Below are 18857 nucleotides of genomic sequence, written 5' to 3'. Positions count from 1 at the left end.
GAACGACAAGAATGAGATTTACTCGGTGAGTCTTTGAAACAATAATCTATCCCTGCGCGAACAAACAATTGTTGCCTATTTGCACATAGCGTTTGAATCAGCGTCAGATCTAGATTCGGATAATTGTTGCTGACACAATTATTTTTCGAACAACGAGCGTTCTATCTGTATTCCAAAGAGTGAAATTAGGGACTAGAAGTTTTAGAGTAAAAATCCCTCTCATTTTCGATTGAAATAGTCTGGAAAAAAAAGAACCACTTCAGTCGAAGCTCGAGTGAAAACTCGATCTTTACGATGAAAGAAATTTCACTCTAAAACGTCTAGTCCCTAGTTTTCGACTGTGGAAGTGAATCTTCAATCGAATGGAGTGAATTTTCACTCTTCGGAATTTAGAGAGTTGTATTCGGTTTGCTGTTGCCATTTTGTCGAATGCCCGGTAGTAGGGCAGTGACCGTTCTAACGCTGATTAATCACTTGTTAAGATTATTAATACTTTTAAGAAAATTGCGTTGAAACTTCCCACATGCGTACTATCCATTATCTGTCAGGCATAACTATTCTAAATAGTATGAATTTTAAATTTGTCACAGGGATAAATACTACCTTTTGAAGCAACTTGTGTTTCCTCTGAAAAGTTTCAAATATCATTAAAACGAAGGAAGTTTTCTGCTTTACTCCCTTTTGGTGGAAACATTTTGGTGATACGGCTTTCGCATATACGCCATTCTGCCAGACACACAACGCCTTCTCTGCAAGCTTATAAAATATAGTTGCTTGAGGACCAAAAAACAAGATTTTTAGGAACAAAACTTCATTCAAAACTAATCTTGCGTGACTACGATACTGAATCACGCTTGCGTACAGCCAAACCAGCTCGCTAATATTCCGATCCGCGCCATTAATTTTGGTTCCAACATTTCCTAGTTACATTCAAACATCTTTGATAAATGTGTGGCTAATTGGAATGAACATTCTTTAGTTTCACTGTTAGAAGGCGCAACTATAAAGGGTCAGGATAATCATGCACACAGATTTATTCAAGTCCAAATTGCTTTATCTGGCTGGATTCACTTGTAGAAATCATGTGTAGAGTTGATGTTGGTAAAATTATTCGGCCCTCCTGATATGTTTGAAGCACAAGCTCTCGCATGAATTCAGTCATGTTTGCATGAACGGTCCCACTCAGCATGCCACTTAGATTCTTTTGCATTGCTTTGTATAACAGTTTGAACTTTTGTGGTTGCAGTTGGTGGGATTGAATCTGCACTCGAATGGAGTGAATTTTCAATCTTTGGAATTTAGAGAGTATAGTCATAAAATTTCTTGGGTATGTTTATGATGAGTTGCTCTATGCATGTACCGAGCTTCAACATTTTTGGTCACTCGATGGCCGAGATCTTAGTGGCGGAATCCCCCCCTCCCCTCCGGCTGAGAGATGGTCAAAATAACCCAGCCCTTTTAGGGTTAAACAAGTCCAGGCAGGATCGTTGGAGAACGCATTCCGATCGGTATAGTCAATCCAAATCACACTTTGCGCGACAGAGTGTGTTTTACTTGTGAAATTCAAATATTGCCTACCCAGCAGTTATCTTCGATCGGATTAAACTTACATTTATTTTGTTGGTATATTTGTCATCCAGCAATCTGCTCGAGTGTTGGGGATTTCTCTCGTGATAGATTCAAGACCGTTATTTCCAGGTGAGTGTCTGTTGAAACTGTGGCATTTACCCAGTCAAGCATCAGAAAAGAGCGATGATTCGTTAGAAGACTAGTTTCTATGCATTTATTTTGGTAAAATTATGACAGAAACCTTAACTCCATGAAAAAATAAAAGAGAGACATTTTGGGATCCCCTCCCCTACACCTACCATATAACTTTGTATGAGTTTTACGATATTCTTTGTAAATCATAACTTTCTGAAGGTGAGCACAGCTCTTTATTTCAATTACAAAAATTAGGTATTTCCGGCCAAGTTTTTCAAATTGACATTCAAAGTGACTATTCATCAACATGGAAATGAATCTCGCTATGTCATATACAGGGTAAGTCAAAAAAAGCGAAACCCAAATGTTGGGACTATTGTTTAATTGAAGTTCTGCATGTAGCACTTTAAAAATATAGGATATGATCATGAAAGCCCAATTCATAAGCCATTTTGTTAGTACAAGAATAATTCAAAATCACTTATGTACTTTGCAAGCTACGGAATTTTAAACACAATTACCGTTTTAAAGTTCTGTCCACGAGTCACAAAAAAGGTGTGTGCCTTCCTTCCGCAAAACGAAAACAATTCACACATTTCTGTATGTGATTTGTTTTCGTCTTGCTGAAAGAACACTTACCTTCTTGTGATCCGTGGACAGAACTTTAAAACGGTACTTAAAATAAAGTACGTATGTGATTTGAACGATTCCTCCACTAAAATAAACCTTATTAATTAGGCTTTCATATCCAAGACTCTGGGGCGCTACATACACAACTTCACTACAACAATGGTCCCGGCATTTGGGTTTCGCTCCTTATGACTCCGACCCTGTATTAATTGATAATACAATTTTATTGATTCCTTACTAAAGTGTACACGTAACCGGTCTTCGTTGGTATGTTTTTTTTAGCCTACACTGAACTCCTTGTGATCTCTTCTTGGACCTGATCTTCAAGAACGAACCATAGAGGTGGGTGTGGTGATGTTTAATTTATGGTTAATATTGAAACCACCCACACCCCCCCCCCAAAAAAAAAAATAAAAAGCTACGGAAAGTTTCGCTTGATCGGCATGGACTTTGGTGACCTTTCTAACTTTCATCGGCAGGCAAAATAATAACAAAATATATTCAACGGGTTACCTTGGCAACCGATTCAAACTACGCTTGTTCAAGGTTTAATTCCGTGTCCACTGAATCGCCACTTATATATCACGGCGAACACATTATCTGAATAATGATTTCTCAAATCTCCATAGCTGTGCACGGTTTTTCATATTACCGCAAAAATTCATTACTTTTTGACTTATTCAGTAATTTAAAAGAAAAGATTACTGAACATTTGTCTTTACTTTTACCTATTTCTTAACTCTTTTTACCCCGTTCTCTTTCATCTTTTTTTTTCATTTATTTTTTTCTGTGCAGCATGAAGATTTTGGGGTTAAACATTATTTCAGTCGCCTTTCTTCTGGGTAACTCTGTTACGCTCCGAGCTTCCGTTACTGGGCCGGTTCCCTCGGACGGTAATGGTCCTGCGTCTCAGGTGTGTCAGCAGTGCTGCCAGGGACCTGCTGCCATACCCGGCATACCAGGTCTGCCTGGACCAGCAGGACCGATGGGGCCTTATGGTGAACCGGGGCCAAAGGGCGATGCAGGTCAGCAAGGGGAGAGCGGACCGATTGGCCCTTTGGGAGAGCGGGGAGCACCTGGGAACACTGGGTCGAAGGGTGACGATGGGATTGGTCTGCCTGGCAAGATAGGTCCGAGAGGTATACCAGGTTTAGTTGGAACAACCGGGATGACTGGTGTCAAAGGTCAAAAGGGTGAGCCAGGGGAGACACCAGACGACTCCAACCAGCGGGTGGCATTCACCGTGGTGAGGACGAGCCCTTCGGCTTCCTCAACGAGTCACGATACCCGTTTGCCCTTCCAGGAGACCGAGACCCTTCTGCCGGGTACCAGCTTTGATCTCGAGACAGGTACATTTACCTGTTATATGCCGGGAACGTACGTGTTTACGTTTTCTGTGCTCAAAAAGTACGGCACTAGTCTTACTGTTCATCTTGTCAAAAACAACGACAAGGTGGTCTCTACCTATAGCAATGGTGATAGTTCACGTGACCAATTATCTGCGAGTGCGGTGCTGGTTCTGCAGCGAGCAGACACGGTGTATCTGACTATACACGGTACGGCGAATAGTCATTCCTCCTATCACCACACCTCATTCAGTGGCTTCCTCCTTTACCCCGAGTAGACAAACATGTAACCACGCATAAAATATACACGATCAAACGCATGGCCGAAGTTTCAATCGCTCCTATGATCCTCCGTTTACCGGAAACAAATAACCAATGAGCAAGTGTGCATCCAAATTATTTCAATGTTATCGAAGTAATAATAGTTGAATATTTCGATACTGTAGCATTGTGTAAAAACATAGGGCTCTTAAAAAAACCTACTTACTAATACTGAACATATAACTACTAGCATATTCGAATGTAATGTAGACATAGAAAAAAAAAGTCATTAGAAAATTTAGTATCTCGTGTGGATAGGGTACATATTACATATACTGTCAAACATACATTGATATTTCAGTATTATACACATGCATTCTTGTCACTGTTTAATTCTGTACATATAATTGATTAAACATCTGACCAGGCATCTGACGATCAGCTTAAAAGGTCAACGTTTAAATAAATAAAGATATCAATGTAACGGTAATGTGTAAAGGTTGTTTGCATTTACGAGTTCAATCGTTTTGGTTACACGTTAAAATGCGCTGACAGTGCACAGATCGGTGTGCGTATCGCTGCGGATTGCATACGTTCTCTTTATAGCTGTCTACGTTTTGTAGTAATATCTTGCCCTCTGGACTCATTCATGCTCACAATGCCAGCATTTGTCCTGTGAAACATGTCCTCAGACTCAATACTGATTTCCCAATAAAACGTCTCTCATCCAAACTTCTACTGATTGAAAAAGGTGTGTTTCCGGTTAAGGGGTTGTAACAAGGGCTTTTCATGAGATGGGCGGAGACACACCCAAATACCAATTATTATTTTTTTCAAAGCATGCTTTTTGAATTGCACCACATGACCCATATAATATTTCAAATTTCATAATTCAATTAATTATTCCTTATTTATTTTTACTTGGCATATTTTAAGTAGTTCTTTTGTAATTGTTGTTTATTTGACTCAAACATAGTTGCTTACGTTTTAATACAATTTTTTGTTGGCATAGCCCATCACAGGTCCATTCAAGGCCATTCGAGGTGCTCAAGGTGCGAGCTACAAAGGAAAGTACAGAGAAAAAAGTTACAAAGAGAGAAGAGATCTATTCACACTTAGTGGTTCCAAACACTTTCATAACACACTATTTTTGAAGGCAATTTTCCAACACCTATACTTGAATCGTTTGATGATGTCATGAAACGATACCATTCAAAATCTGCTTTAGTTAACAACTTTCTTACAAGTACTCATGTTTAATCTTTGTTAGAGTTATCTTATAGCTGTGATAGTAAACAGATTATTGCAAACAGAGTCGGAGTTTGTGCGTTTCGATATTTGTTTCTATTCCTTGCAGGGCAGAATGGGGTTAAGGTCTGGCGGGGATTGGCTTGATGGTGGATGGGGTTTGAGGATGAGTGGGAATGAAGGTGGATGGGTTATTAAGGGTGGGTGGGGGACGAGGTGGGTCGGGTTGAGTGGGGGGGGGGAGCGAATATGGGTTGGCGTGGGTTGCAGGGGGTAGGCTGGACTATGGTTAATGGTAAAGATATGGGTAGAAGCGTTGGGATTTAACGTGGGTGGGATTTAGTTTGATTTAGGGGAGGGGACGTTCACAGAGCTTATCGCGGGGTGGTTGACACATTTAAAAGCTAAGCTAAGCTCAGCTTACGGACCTGTCTGACCAACTAGCTCTCAGGGGCAGGGGGTTCGCTTCAGTGGGGGTAGGAGAGGGGTGAGACACCCAGCTCATTTGATTCGGGTGATTCACAATGAAGTGCGCCACCAAGAGTTTGCCCATAATGGAGAGTCAATTGTTCAAGTTTACGGTCGACAATACATGGCCCATTTGAATGAGTGTCAATAGACAACTTGAGGTAAACAGTTATAGATGGGGCATAGCGTTCTGCCACCTTACATCAACACCGTACTGATAAAAAATAAAGAAAAGGCCAAACAGATCCTCGAATCGTACGCCTGCAAAAGACCTGAAATACTTACAATTTCAATTGCCCACGCTGCGAATTAGTCGACCATCTCCCACAATGCACTAGGAAAAAGTAACTTTCCTTGGCAAACTCTTGGTGGCGCAATGCATTGTGAATCGCCCGAGTTGCAAAGTGGTCTTGTCGGCAATCCGTTCAATATAAACAGCTGGACAATTACTTTCATAGTTGGCGGAAGTGGGGGTGGGAGAGGGTTCATCTCCCCACCTACGTTTTGATTTTTTTCCCACCCAATTTTGGATACCTCGTTTAAGAGACGCTTGAACTGTGCGCCCCCACGTCCAGTAACGTTCCGCAACGACTGAAACTACTCCGCAGTCAATGCCGATGTAAGTGATGTGCGCCTCCCCCTTCTCCCTTCCCTCTGATTTATCTCCCTTCCCTCCCATTCTGCCCACGCCCATTTTTTTTGAGAACAAGTGAAAAATATCAGGCCGCAATTTTCAAAGACTGAATCAAACCTGCTAGTTGCAATATTATGCAAAACTCAGCTCGAGTACTCCAGCACTAAGCCAGACTGGCAAGACACATTTCCGTTTGCTTTAGTTCACTGTTAGACTCCGGCCTTGACTGTGACCCTGAACACCTAACAGGACATTCCATAGTCCCAACCGTCTATCATCATTACGTTAGATCCCATGCCGCCGTTCTCATCCGCGGACTAAGCTACACACCCGTTGCCGTCGTCGACCGGGCCTTAAATCAGGGGGGTGGGGCCGTGGATATCACCCGCCCACACGCCTTTTTTTTTGTACCGGGGGAAGCCAACGGGCCATCGGATAAACCCGTCTCCCCACCCCCTCACACACACACCTTTGTAAACACCGGCAATCGTTGACCCCCAATTGTCTCTGATCCTCATTTCTTTGTTTGTACTTAACTTTTTTAGCAACAGCTCTCATTGGTTTTGTACACGAATTTCAATCGTTTGAATTTGCAAATTATGCAAAAAAAACCAAAACACTTTATCCGACTTGAACTAGGAACAAAGTTACATTAATATTTTTCTTATGTATCTATTCGCCAATTTGTACTAAGTGGAAGTATAACAATATGGGGTTGTCCCTTTCAATTATGCAATTAAATGTAACATTCTGACCATACAGCATCTTAAAGTCTCATCATTGAGTGTTCACTTAAGACAAACTAGTATCTGGTAAGAGTAACATAAACAAAAGCACAGTAAAATCTAAACTTTAAGTGATCATTTATAATTTGCTCTTGAACGAGTGTGTGTGCCTTAAATAATGACGAGACTTAGCCGCCTGGACCACTCATACAAGTGGGTATTTGCTTACAATAACTGTGTTTACATCGCGAATGGACAGAAGTCGGCGCGCGGTGAGCAGTGTTTATGCAGCGCGCCCTCTTTTGGAAGCAATTGATGATGATAAGACGGAGTGTCAGAGGCTTACACTGCACTTCCTTAAATAACAAGTTTCTTCTTTCACGGTTTCTGTCAATGTTCAAGGTTCATATTTCAAATATCATGTATGCAATGTCATTTCAATGCAATGTATTTTTTCTTGAGTTTTTGAGCTTGCAATTATTGTGTTTACATTGCTAATGGACAGAAGTCGGCTCGTGGTGAGTAGTGTTTATATTAGTGACACATTGCAACAAAAAAAGTGGTCCTCTAATCATTCTACACAAAACCCCTAGCGCTGCGGTTTGTAATTGTGCATAATCCTTATCAGAAGGCCTATCACACTCAATTGACTGTGGCAGTAATACAATGGAATGGCACTGTTTCCCCATGTTGTGGAGGGACCAGTTTTCAAGATACCTACTTTTCTGCTTTGGGGGCAATAGGGTTCTCTTCTTTGGAAGAAAATCTCTCAAAAGGCAATGGTCAACCCACTAAAAATGAAAAGAAAAAATGAAAAATGACCTGTTGATCTTCATTTTTCTGTGCAGCTGAAGTACCTGTGAGAGTTCTGAGGTTTAATTTTTAAAGAATTTTGAAGTATGGGCATTTTACACTTGTGTCTATGGGAAATTTAATGCAGAAGTGCATCCCCAGCTGTCGTCACGTTGCGCCCTGACGTTGTCCCGACGATCATTTCTCTGTACTGCTGGACACGAATTAAAAAAGCTGCGAAAAATATGAACCAATCATTGTTTTGATTTTAACATATTAGCTGGTGAGTCACGGCGGTCAAGAAATCCAGATTATTACAAGCCTGTGTAATCTATTAAACCAATCCCTGGTGAACTGATATGCGGAAGTTGGTCATAACTTGTGGAGACCTATTCCGGAAATGCGGACATGTCAAACTTCCTTTACAAACCCAATACATTTTGCACTTCGTTGTAAATCGTGTCACTGTTGTAGTTCAGTTGCGCCACTTGTGGGTACCTCATCAAATTGCATTCAAGCATTGCTGAATGCAAAACTTGAGCAACAGAAGTCGGAATTGACACTTTACATAGTTCCACCGTTAAGGTGGTAATTTCACGGGCGTCGCTAGAGGGGTGTGGGGGTCGTGACACCATAGTTTTGGTCGGCTAAATCGTTGTCCTGCAAGCAAAATTGTGTGTCCAATCGTGCGTCTGTGTGAAGATGTTGTGAAGCCCCCCCCCCTCCCAGTCTGCCTCCCCCACCCCGGTGTTTGGAATTGCAAAGGGATTCTTTCGTGAAGAAAAATTACATCTTTTAGCACAACTGTTGACAAACTTGTTGTCACACCCCCACCAATTCAAAGAGGGTTGGCGAAATATATGAGGCATAGTGAAATATTGAAGTGAATTGTTCCGTATTAATGCATATTGTTCCGCTATTCCATCACGGGGCAGTTGCTTTGTACAAAATCGTGCATATTTCTTTTTCCATTGAAGGGGCCTCGCGAGTGTACAGTGATCACGTACACGGGTTCGTCTATATGCATGCAATTCAATAGCACCAAGTGCAACGAACATCCGCATAAATCACGGCCGCTGTACGTCATGTTTTAATCCACCAATCAGAGTTAGTCATCCAACAAATCTGTGATCACAAGCAAGTGGTCTGTGATCGACATGTTGTTTGTGTCAATCACATATCACGTGTTTTGGATGTGTCACCGGCATAGCGCTCAGTCCACCAATAAGATGCGGCTATTTCAGTGTCGGTGGTCCACGGTTTGATCGTGAGTATATAGCCTCAACGGCAACAGCATTATCTTCCGTCTCATTAATACGAAGCAATTCCGTGATTTGAGATTGACAGCGCGCAGGGGCCAATCACAAACCGGGCCAAGCCATTAAGTCACTGATCAGGAAATCAATGGTAATATTTAAGACAGCAGTGGCCACTTCACTCCTCACAACGGCCGAAACTCATCTTCACCTTCAGACAAAAACCCGAGAGAGAACTGATTGCAAGAACTACAAGAACGGGATTGACTCGGTGAGTCTTTGAAACAATAATCTATCCCTGCGCAAACAAACAATTGTTGCCTTTTTGCACATAGCGTTTGAATCAGCGTCGGATCTATATTCTGATAATTGTAGCTGACACAGTTATTTTCCGAACAAAGAGCGTTCTATCTATATTCCAAAGAATGAAATTGGGGACTAGACATTTTAGAGTGAAAATCCCTCTCATTTTTGATTGAAATAGTCTGAAAACCACTTCAGTTGAAGCACGAGTGAAAACTCGATCTTTACGATTAAAGACATTTCACTCTAAAACGTCTAGTCCCTAGTTTCAGACTGTGGGAGTGAATCTTCACTCGAATGGACTGAATTTGCACTCTTCGGAATTTGGAGAGTTGTATTCGGTTTGATGTTGCCATTTTGTCGAATGCCCGGCAGTAGGGCATGTGACCGTTGTAACGCTGAATAATCACTTGTTAAGATTATTTATACTTTTAAGAAAATTGCGTTGAAACTTCCCTCATGCGTACTATCCATTATCTGTCAGGCATAATTATTCAAAATAGTATGGATTTTAAATTTGTCACACGCATGAATCATACCTTTTGAAGCAACTTGTGTTTCCTCTGATAAGTTTCAAATTTCATTAAAACGAAGGAAGTTTTCTGCTTTACGCCCTTTTGATGGAAAGATTTTGGTGATACGCCATTCGCGCAGACGCCCTTCTGCCAGGCACACAACGCCTTCTTTGCAAGCTTGTAAAAATGTAGTTGCTTGAGGACCGAAAAACAAGATTTTTAGGAACAAAACTTCATTTAAAACTTATCTTGCGTGACTACGATACTGATACACGCTTGCGTACAGCCAAACCAGCTCGCTAATATTCCGATCCGCGCCATTATTTTTTGTTCCATCAGTTCCTGGTTACATTCACACATTGTTGATAAAATGTGTGGCTAGTCGGAATGAACATTCTTCAGTTTCACTGTGAGAAGGCGCAAATATAAAGGGTCAGGATAATCATGCACACAGATTTATTAAAGTCCAAATTGCTTTATCTGGCTGGATTCATTTATAGAAATCATGTGTAGAGTTCATGTTTGTGCAAATTATTCGGCCCTTCTGCTCTGCTGTCTGCCTTAAAAGATCTCGCATGAATTCATTCACGTTTGCATGTAGGGTTCCACTCAGTATGCCACTTAGATTTGTTTGAATTGTTTTGTGTTATTTGGGTTCTGTAATGGATTTCGGTTGGGCAGTTGTTACAGATTGTAACAAATGCTAAAACTTTTTTGCGACATATTCATGGTTGACAAACAGATGTTGGCTGATGCTAATAGCCAAACAAGTGCGCTGATTCCCCATCCGGAAAATAGACATTATTTAACGAATGTAATGTGACTGCGCTAGTGCACTTATGATTCCAATTAGAAAAACAAAGGATTATTTGCTTTTGGTGCATAGCACCTAACCACCCGTTGAAGCTTTAACTTACAGGATCATATACATTTTGATAAAAACCCAAACAAACAAAATATTTGCACAATATTGTTGGGTTCTCAAGTGGATTTCCTCATTAACTTACAGAGTGTGTCCCAAGGTACACTATTTTGCGAACACCTTTTCGAACAATTTCACGGCGTATTTAAAACCAAGCAGTCCAATCTTCACTTTTAGCATTGCCAAGTTTCTGTCAATAAACTTTTCCAGGGCACTTGCAAATGAACTTACAAAATAATGTATTGTTATCAATACTGCACTTTGTTTTCCTTCTGTATGTTCAAGTGGGCTCACTGCTTAGCCTATCCGTGACACAAATACGTGGTTTTCACTTGCTTTTGCACAACGTTTTTTGTTCCAAAAGAAATCTCCTTTTTAGTAAGCAATTCGTTTGATTCAAAAATGAAAATCCTTTTAAAAAGTCCCGTCGGGGCCGTTGGGGAACGCATTCCGCTTGAAATAGTCAATCCAGATCACACTTTGCGTGACAAAGTGTGTTTTACTTGCAGTTGTCTCCGAACGCATTTAAGTAACTTATTTTGTTGTTATTTTTCATCCAGCGATCTGCTCGAGTATTGGGGATTTCTTTCGTGATAGATTCAAGACCGTTATTTCCAGGTGAGCGTCTGTTGAAATTGTGGCCTTTACCCCTCAAGCATCAGAAAAGAGCGATGATTCGTTAGACAAGACTAATTTCTATGCATTTATTTGGGTAAAATTGTGACACATACTTTCAATCCATAAACAAAATGAAAGAGAGACATTTGGGCAAGTTTTGGATCCCTCCCCACACCTACCGTATAACTTTACCTAACTTTTACGCTAGTCTTTACAAATCATACTTTTTTTTAACCTTAGCACAACTCTTTATTTGAAGTACAAACATCAGGTATTTCCGGCCGAGTTCTTCAAATTGACATTCAAAGTGACGATTTATCAAAATGAAAAAGAATCTCGCTTTTTTATCTATTAATAAATAATACAATTAATATTGATCCCTTACTAATGTGTAAACGTAACCGGTTTTCGTTGCTATGTTTTTCAGCCTACACTGAGCTCCTTGTGATCTCTTCTTGGACCTGATCTTCAAGAACAAACTCGAGGTGGGTGTGTTGATGTTTAATTTATGATTTTCTAAAATAAAAATAAAATAAAATGAAAACAAACCCACAAAGTTATAGCACCTTTCCTTACTTTCATCGAAAGGCAAAAAAAACAATTTAATTCCTTGTCCACTGATTCGCCACTTATATATCACGGCGAACACAAATTATCTGAATAAAGATTTCTCAAATCTCTAGCTCTGAACGGTTTTTCAAACGACCGCAAAAATTCATTAGCTTGTGACTAATTCAATAGTAAAAAACTTAGAAAAAACTGAATATTTGTTCTTGATTGTTACCTATTTCTTACCCCTTTTTTTCCCGTTCTCCTTCGATTTTTGTGTCAAATTGTATCTATTTCTTTTTCTGTGCAGCATGAAGATCTTGGGGTTGAACATTATTTCAATCGCCCTCCTTCTGGGTAACTCTGTCAAGCTCCGAGCTTCCGTTACTGGGCCGGTTCCCTCGGACGATGATGGTCCTTCGACTCAGGTGTGTCAAATGTGCTGCCAGGGACCAGTGGCAATACCCGGCATACCAGGTCTGCCAGGACCGGTGGGACAGGTGGGACCCTATGGCCCACCGGGGTCAAAGGGCGAAAAAGGTGAAACGGGACCTCTTGGCCCTATGGGTGAGCGGGGAGCACCTGGGAACTCTGGATCTAGAGGAGACGACGGCATTGGCCTCCCTGGCAAGATAGGACCGATAGGTCCACCAGGTTCAGTTGGTGTCAAAGGTCAAAAGGGTGAACCAGGAAAGACTCCAGACGACTCCAACCAGCGGGTTGCATTCACCGTGGTGAGGACAAACGCCTTCACCTCTTCGAGTCACGACACCCGTTTGACCTTCCAGCAGACCGAGACGCTTCTGGCAGATACCAGCTTCGATCTCGAGACCGGTACGTTCACCTGTAATGTGTCAGGCACCTACGTGTTCATGTTTTCGGTGCTCAAACGTCCCAGCAGCAACCTTTGGGTTTATCTTAAGAAAAACGAGGACACGGTTGTCTCTGCTCATAGCAATGATTCAGGTCCCTATGAGCAGGTGTCTGGGAACATGGTGCTTGTTCTGCAACAGGGAGATACGGTGTATCTGACTATGTTCGGTACGGCGTATAGTGATGTCAGTCACTACACCTCATTCAGTGGCTTCCTCCTTTATCCCTTATAGACAAACATAATAACCACTCATACTAAAACACAAAATTATACACATTGCCGAATTTCCAATCGCTCCTTTGTTTATTAAAAAAAAATCAATGAGTAGGCCTAAGTGAATTTTTTTCTCTGTTATCAACAAAATTTAGTTGATTATATTGAGATTTTCATTAGCGCATACGTAGATCAGTAATACGGTATTGGAATAACTAATGGTTTAAGTGCCGACACTGAATTGGTGTATATTAAAAACAGCTTACAAAGTACTGAAATTAACGATATCGATATATAAAAAGATATACATTCTTTATCGTTTCATCGTTTTTCAAACGTTGGTTGTAGATCTATAATAATGTACAAGCAGAAGAAACGGTCGTTAAAATAGTTGTTTGAATAAAGGCAACATTACATATGTTTAAATTTATATTCTTTTGGAGAGATACGTCTGTCACGTATTTAGCATTTAGGATTTTTTGAATTCTTTGTATGAAATAGATGTAAATTCGACAAGGCAGCCAACGAGTGAGGCCTATAGATTAAAAAGGTCAATTTAATTTGTAAACAAAAAGTCAGTATCAATGTAATGTGTAAACGTTATTTGCATAACTGAAATCATTTTGGTAGCAGGTTCAGATGCCTTACATCACACATTACAGGGTGATTAAAAAAAAATCGAAACCCATGCATGTAGCAGTTTCAAAATCTAGGATTTAAAGGTCAATGCATAAGCTTTCTTTTAGTGTTCACGGATGACAAAAAAGGTGTGCATTCTTTCAGCAAAACGAAAACAATTCACACACATCCTCATGTGATTTGTTTTTGTTTTGTTGAAAGAACACTGAACTTTTTTGTGATCTTTTGTTACAAACGGTCCTCGATCGTAAACGTATTGCTTAGTCTGTGAGAGAGTGTTATATTACAGGGACTAAGGAAAACACAGAGCATTGTCCTCGAGCTTATAGAAATTCACTACTATGATTGTGTTCTCTTAGGTATATATTTTTGTTGAAGGATCATGCCCCTTTTGATCCACCCACGCTCACAGTGTCAGCATTTGTCATTGGAATCATGTCCTCGGACACCGGCCCAAGTTTCCGAATAAAGTCTATCATCCATACTTAAGTGCATTGGAAAGGTGTGTTTCCGAAAAAAAGGGGCTTGAGGTCTATTCTTAGGTAGGCGGGGACACGCCCCTATGTAATTATCGTTGAAATATTTTTTTTTAAGTAATTGCATTCTAATTCCAACACATGGTCCCAGAATATTCTCAAAAAAGTAGTAACTCACCTCGTTTTTTTCCTCTCATGTTTTAATTACATCTGTACATTAACTTTGAAAGTTTACTTCTTATAAAATCATTGTTTATAATTGCATGCAATGTTGGTTGTTAAACCTGACACTATACGTGTATTACAGAAATATATAGAATTTTTCTAACGCTTGCTAGTATTAGCAATGTAACACGTCTAAGAAAAGTGTTCATTAGCCTCTAGTACATTTGATTATATCGCGCTCTGATTGACAGCTTAAATAATTTACTTATAATGTGATAAGTATCCAATATAACTACTTAGAAATAATAGCTTGTGATACTACGAAAACCTATCCGCTTATTTTAACACTTTGGCAGGACTTCATTCATGTTTTGACACGTTTGTAATAGTACACTGTGTTTGGAAGAATGCAATCTAATTTACAGGGAAGTAAAAACAAGAAGTTGTTTTTGAACTGGAATCATTTGTCTTTTATGAATGACAACCAACCAAACAATTCAACGCTGACTCGTGAATGAATGGAAGAACTTTTGTTAAATATCTAATTGCTTTGATTTTGGAATCATTTTATAGCCATTGGTAAACTTTGGAATACTTTTGAAGGTGTTGATCTTTGAATTTGTGGCAAGTCAGGATGATCGCATTTGGGTCTGGATTCGAAGGTCGATGAAGAGTGGTTGTCTCGGGTGGGGTTGAGGTTGGGATGGGTTTGAGGATGAAAGCGGGTTTGAGGTTGTGGGGTTTGAGAATGGAGGTTTCGGGTAAGTGGGTTAGGGTAGGGGTCGAGGGTAGGTTGGTTTTGAGGAAGGAAGGGAACATGCACATATCTACACAAAAATGTGTTCAAACAAGATAACAAATAAATATAATTTTGTTTTAAAAACAAAGTTGTCTACTCATCTAATTTGTTAAAGTCTTAACTATGTTTTCTGTGCAAAGGTGAGGCAAATGTTCTGTTTGGACATGCGACTGCAGACTATTGCCAAATTTATCTCCGTGTTGCGACACAAGACGCTGTTGAGGGAGAGAAAACAATACTTTGTCTAAATCTTCTGTCTTGTTTGTCTACTTTTTTATGACCAATCATCTGGCCACGAATTCATACAAAGATTCACTTAATATTTGAGATAGTGTTTTCCGGCTGGACTATCGATTCTGTGCAAAAGTGAAGCACATGTTCTGTTTGGACTGCAACTGAAGCCTATCGCCAAATTTATCTCCGTGTTGACACACGACACTGTTAAGGGAGAGATAATAATATGTCTAAATCTTCTGTTTTATTTGTGTCCTTTTCATGACCAATCATCTAGCCACAATTTAATTCAATGCATTACTTAATCCTTGATGTAGCGTGTCCAGCTGGACTATCGTTTCAGTGCAAAAGCGAGGCAAATGTTCTGCGGCGGCACTCCATCGCCAAGATTATCTCCGTGTTGCGACACGACACTGTTGAGCGAGAGAAAAACAATCATTTGTCTAAATCTTCTGTCTTGTTTGTCTACATTTCATGACCAATCATCAGGCCACAATTCAATTCAATCCAATGGTTCACTTAATATTTGAGATAGCGTGTCCAGCCAGCCGAACTATCGTTTCTGTGCAAAAGTGAGGCAAATGGTCTGTTTCGACTGCGACTGCAAACGCATTGAATTGAATTTTGGCCAGATGATTGGTCTTGAAAAATAAACAATCATCACAGAAGATTGAGACAAAATATTGTTTTTCTCTCTCAACAGTGTCTCATGTTGACAAACTTGTGTTGACACGTTGACAAACTTGGCGATAGGCTGCAGTCACAGTCCAAACAGAACATTTGCATTACTTTTCCACAGACCGATATTCCAGGGAGACACGTTCAGTCAAAAATTAAGTGATGCATTGAATTGAATTGAATTGTGGCCAGATGATTGATCATGGAATGTAGACAAACAAGACAGAATACTGAGACAAAATATTGTTTTTCTCTCCATCAACAGTGTCCGGTGTCAATACCAAGAAAAACTTGGCGATAGGTTGCAGTCGCTGCCCAAACAGAACATTTGCCTAACCTTTTGCACAGAAACAATAGTCCTGGTGGACACGCTAACTCAAAAAATAAGTGATGCATTGAATTGAATTGAATTGTTGCCAGATGAGTGGTCATAAAATAGACAAACAAGACAGAATATTGAGCCAAAATCTATATTTTATCAACATGTACGACAAGTATTTAATGAGTTATTGTTCAAGCAACACAAACGCGTAGATGTTTCTGCTTGATGTCAGGAGTATTTTCTGTACACTGGAACACATTCTATGCAAGTTTACTCCGTGGTAACACTAAAAGTTTTTGGGGTGACTACAACAAGGTTTCTTAATACTTTATAGGCTTTATGTACATGTGCTCGACAATAATTGAAAAAAATTCAAACAAGTACAAAATGTTAATGAGTTATTGTTCAAGCAACGCGTAGGTTGTTTCTGCGTGTTCAATAGTCAAGAGTATTTTCTGTACACTGGGCCGTCTTTATGGCAAGTTTTCTCAGTGATGACAAAAAAAAAGCTTTTGGGTGATTACAACGTTGGTTAATCTTGATATTTTACTGACTCCATTATCATGTAATCAACATTAATTAACGTAAATTTCAAACAAGTACACCAGGTAATGAAGGGGTAATTGTTCAAGCAACGCGTACGTTGTTCCTGCATGTTCAATAGTAAGGAGTATTTTTTGTACACTGGGACGTCTTTATGGCAGGTTCTCTCGGTGATTACAATACAAGTTTTGGATGAATTTTTTTATGGTCATGTGCTCAACAATAATGAAAGGAAATTTCAAACTAGTATAACAGGTGTTTAATGAGTTATTGTTCAAGCACCGCGTGGGTTGTTTCTGCGTGTTTAATTGTCAGGAGTATTAACTGTACACAGGAACGTCTTTATGGCCGGTTTTCTCCGTGATGACAAATACAGTTTTTTTTTTGGAGTGAGTGCAACTTGGTTTGTCTAAATATTTTACAGGCCTTATGGACATGTGCTCAACAATAGTTAAGGGAAAATGCATTCCAGTACGACTTGTATTTGATGAGTTATTGTTCAAGCAACGTGTTGGTTGTTTCTGAGTGTTCCATTGTAAGGAGTATTCTCTGTACACTGGGACGTCTAGATTAAGTGATGCATTGAATTGAATTGAATTGTGGCCAGATGATTGATCATGGAATGAAGACAAACAAGAGAGATTATTGAGACAAAATATTGTGTGTTTTTTTCCATTAACAGTGTCTGGTGTCAAAACCAAGAAAAACTTGGCGATAGGCTGCAGTCGCTGTCCAAACAGATCATTTGCCTGACCTTTTACACAGAAATGATAGTCAGGTGGACACGCTGACTCAAAAATTAAGGGATACATTCAATTGAATGGTTGCCAGATGAGTGGTCATAAAATAGACAAACAAGACAGAATATTGAGCCAAAATCTATATTTTATCAACATGTACGACAAGTATTTAATGTGTTATTGTTCAAGCAAAACAAACGCGTAGATGTTTCTGCTTGATGTCAGGAGTATTTTCTGTACACTGGGACACATTCTATGCAAGTTTTCTCCGTGGTAACACTAAAGGTTTTTGGGGTGACTACAACAATGGTTTCTTAATACTTTATAGGCTTTATGTACATGTGCTCGTCAATAATTTAAAAAAATTCAAACCAGTACAAAAGGTATTTAATGAGTTATTGTTCAAGCAACGCGTAGGTTGTTTCTGCGTGTTCAATAGTCAAGAGTATTTTCTGTACACTGGGACGTCTTTATGGCAAGTTTTCTCCGTGATGACAAAAAAAAAAGGTTTTTGGTGATTACAACGTTGGTTTATCTTGATATTTTATTGACTCTATAATCATAGAATCAACATTAATTAACATAAATTTCAAACCAGTACACCAGGTTTTGAAGGGGTTATTGTTCAAGCAACGCGTACGTTGTGCCTGCGTGTTCAATAGTAAGGAGTATTTATTGTACACTGGGACGTCTTTATGGCAGGTTCTCTCTGTGATGACAATACAAGTTTTTGGATGATTTTTTTGATGGTCATGTGCTCAACAATACTGAAAGGAAATTTCAAACTAGTATAACAGCTATATAATGAGTCATTGTTCAAGCACCGCGTGGGTTGTTTCTGCGTGTTTAATTGTCAGGAGTATTAACTGTACACAGGAACGTCTTTATGGCCGGTTTTCTCCGTGATGACAAATACAGTTTTTTTTTTGGAGTGAGTGCAACTTGGTTTGTCTAAATATTTTACAGGCCTTATGGACATGTGCTCAACAATAGTTAAGGGAAAATGCATTCCAGTACGACTTGTATTTGATGAGTTATTGTTCAAGCAACGTGTTGGTTGTTTCTGAGTGTTCCATTGTAAGGAGTATTCTCTGTACACTGGGACGTCTTTATGGCAGGTTCTCTGCGTGATGAAAACACAAGTTTTTTGGATAAATACAGCATTGGTTTGTCCTAGTACATGATAGGCGTTATGGTCATGTG

At 39.7% G+C, this 18857-nt stretch overlaps 2 protein-coding genes across 2 annotated transcripts; both read left to right on the top strand.

Annotated features, from left to right (window-relative positions):
- The first annotated feature begins 2011 nt into the window (after window positions 1–2011).
- Window positions 2012–3958, top strand: LOC119745114 (collagen alpha-1(X) chain-like). Its single transcript, XM_038221337.1, has 2 exons — window positions 2012–2043; window positions 3130–3958. The coding sequence occupies exons 1-2, from the start codon at window positions 2012–2014 to the stop codon at window positions 3956–3958; spliced, it is 861 nt and encodes a 286-aa protein (XP_038077265.1).
- Window positions 3959–12408: 8450 nt separating this feature from the next.
- Window positions 12409–13077, top strand: LOC119745113 (collagen alpha-1(X) chain-like). The gene is made up of 2 exons (XM_038221335.1): window positions 12409–12705; window positions 12895–13077. Exons 1-2 carry the CDS (start codon window positions 12409–12411, stop codon window positions 13075–13077), a joined length of 480 nt encoding a protein of 159 aa, XP_038077263.1.
- Window positions 13078–18857: the final 5780 nt, after the last annotated feature.

The sequence above is a fragment of the Patiria miniata genome, unplaced genomic scaffold (assembly GCF_015706575.1).
Source record: "Patiria miniata isolate m_02_andy unplaced genomic scaffold, ASM1570657v1 HiC_scaffold_7, whole genome shotgun sequence".
NCBI lineage: Eukaryota > Metazoa > Echinodermata > Asteroidea > Valvatida > Asterinidae > Patiria > Patiria miniata.
This window is presented reverse-complemented; position numbering and strand designations above follow the sequence as displayed.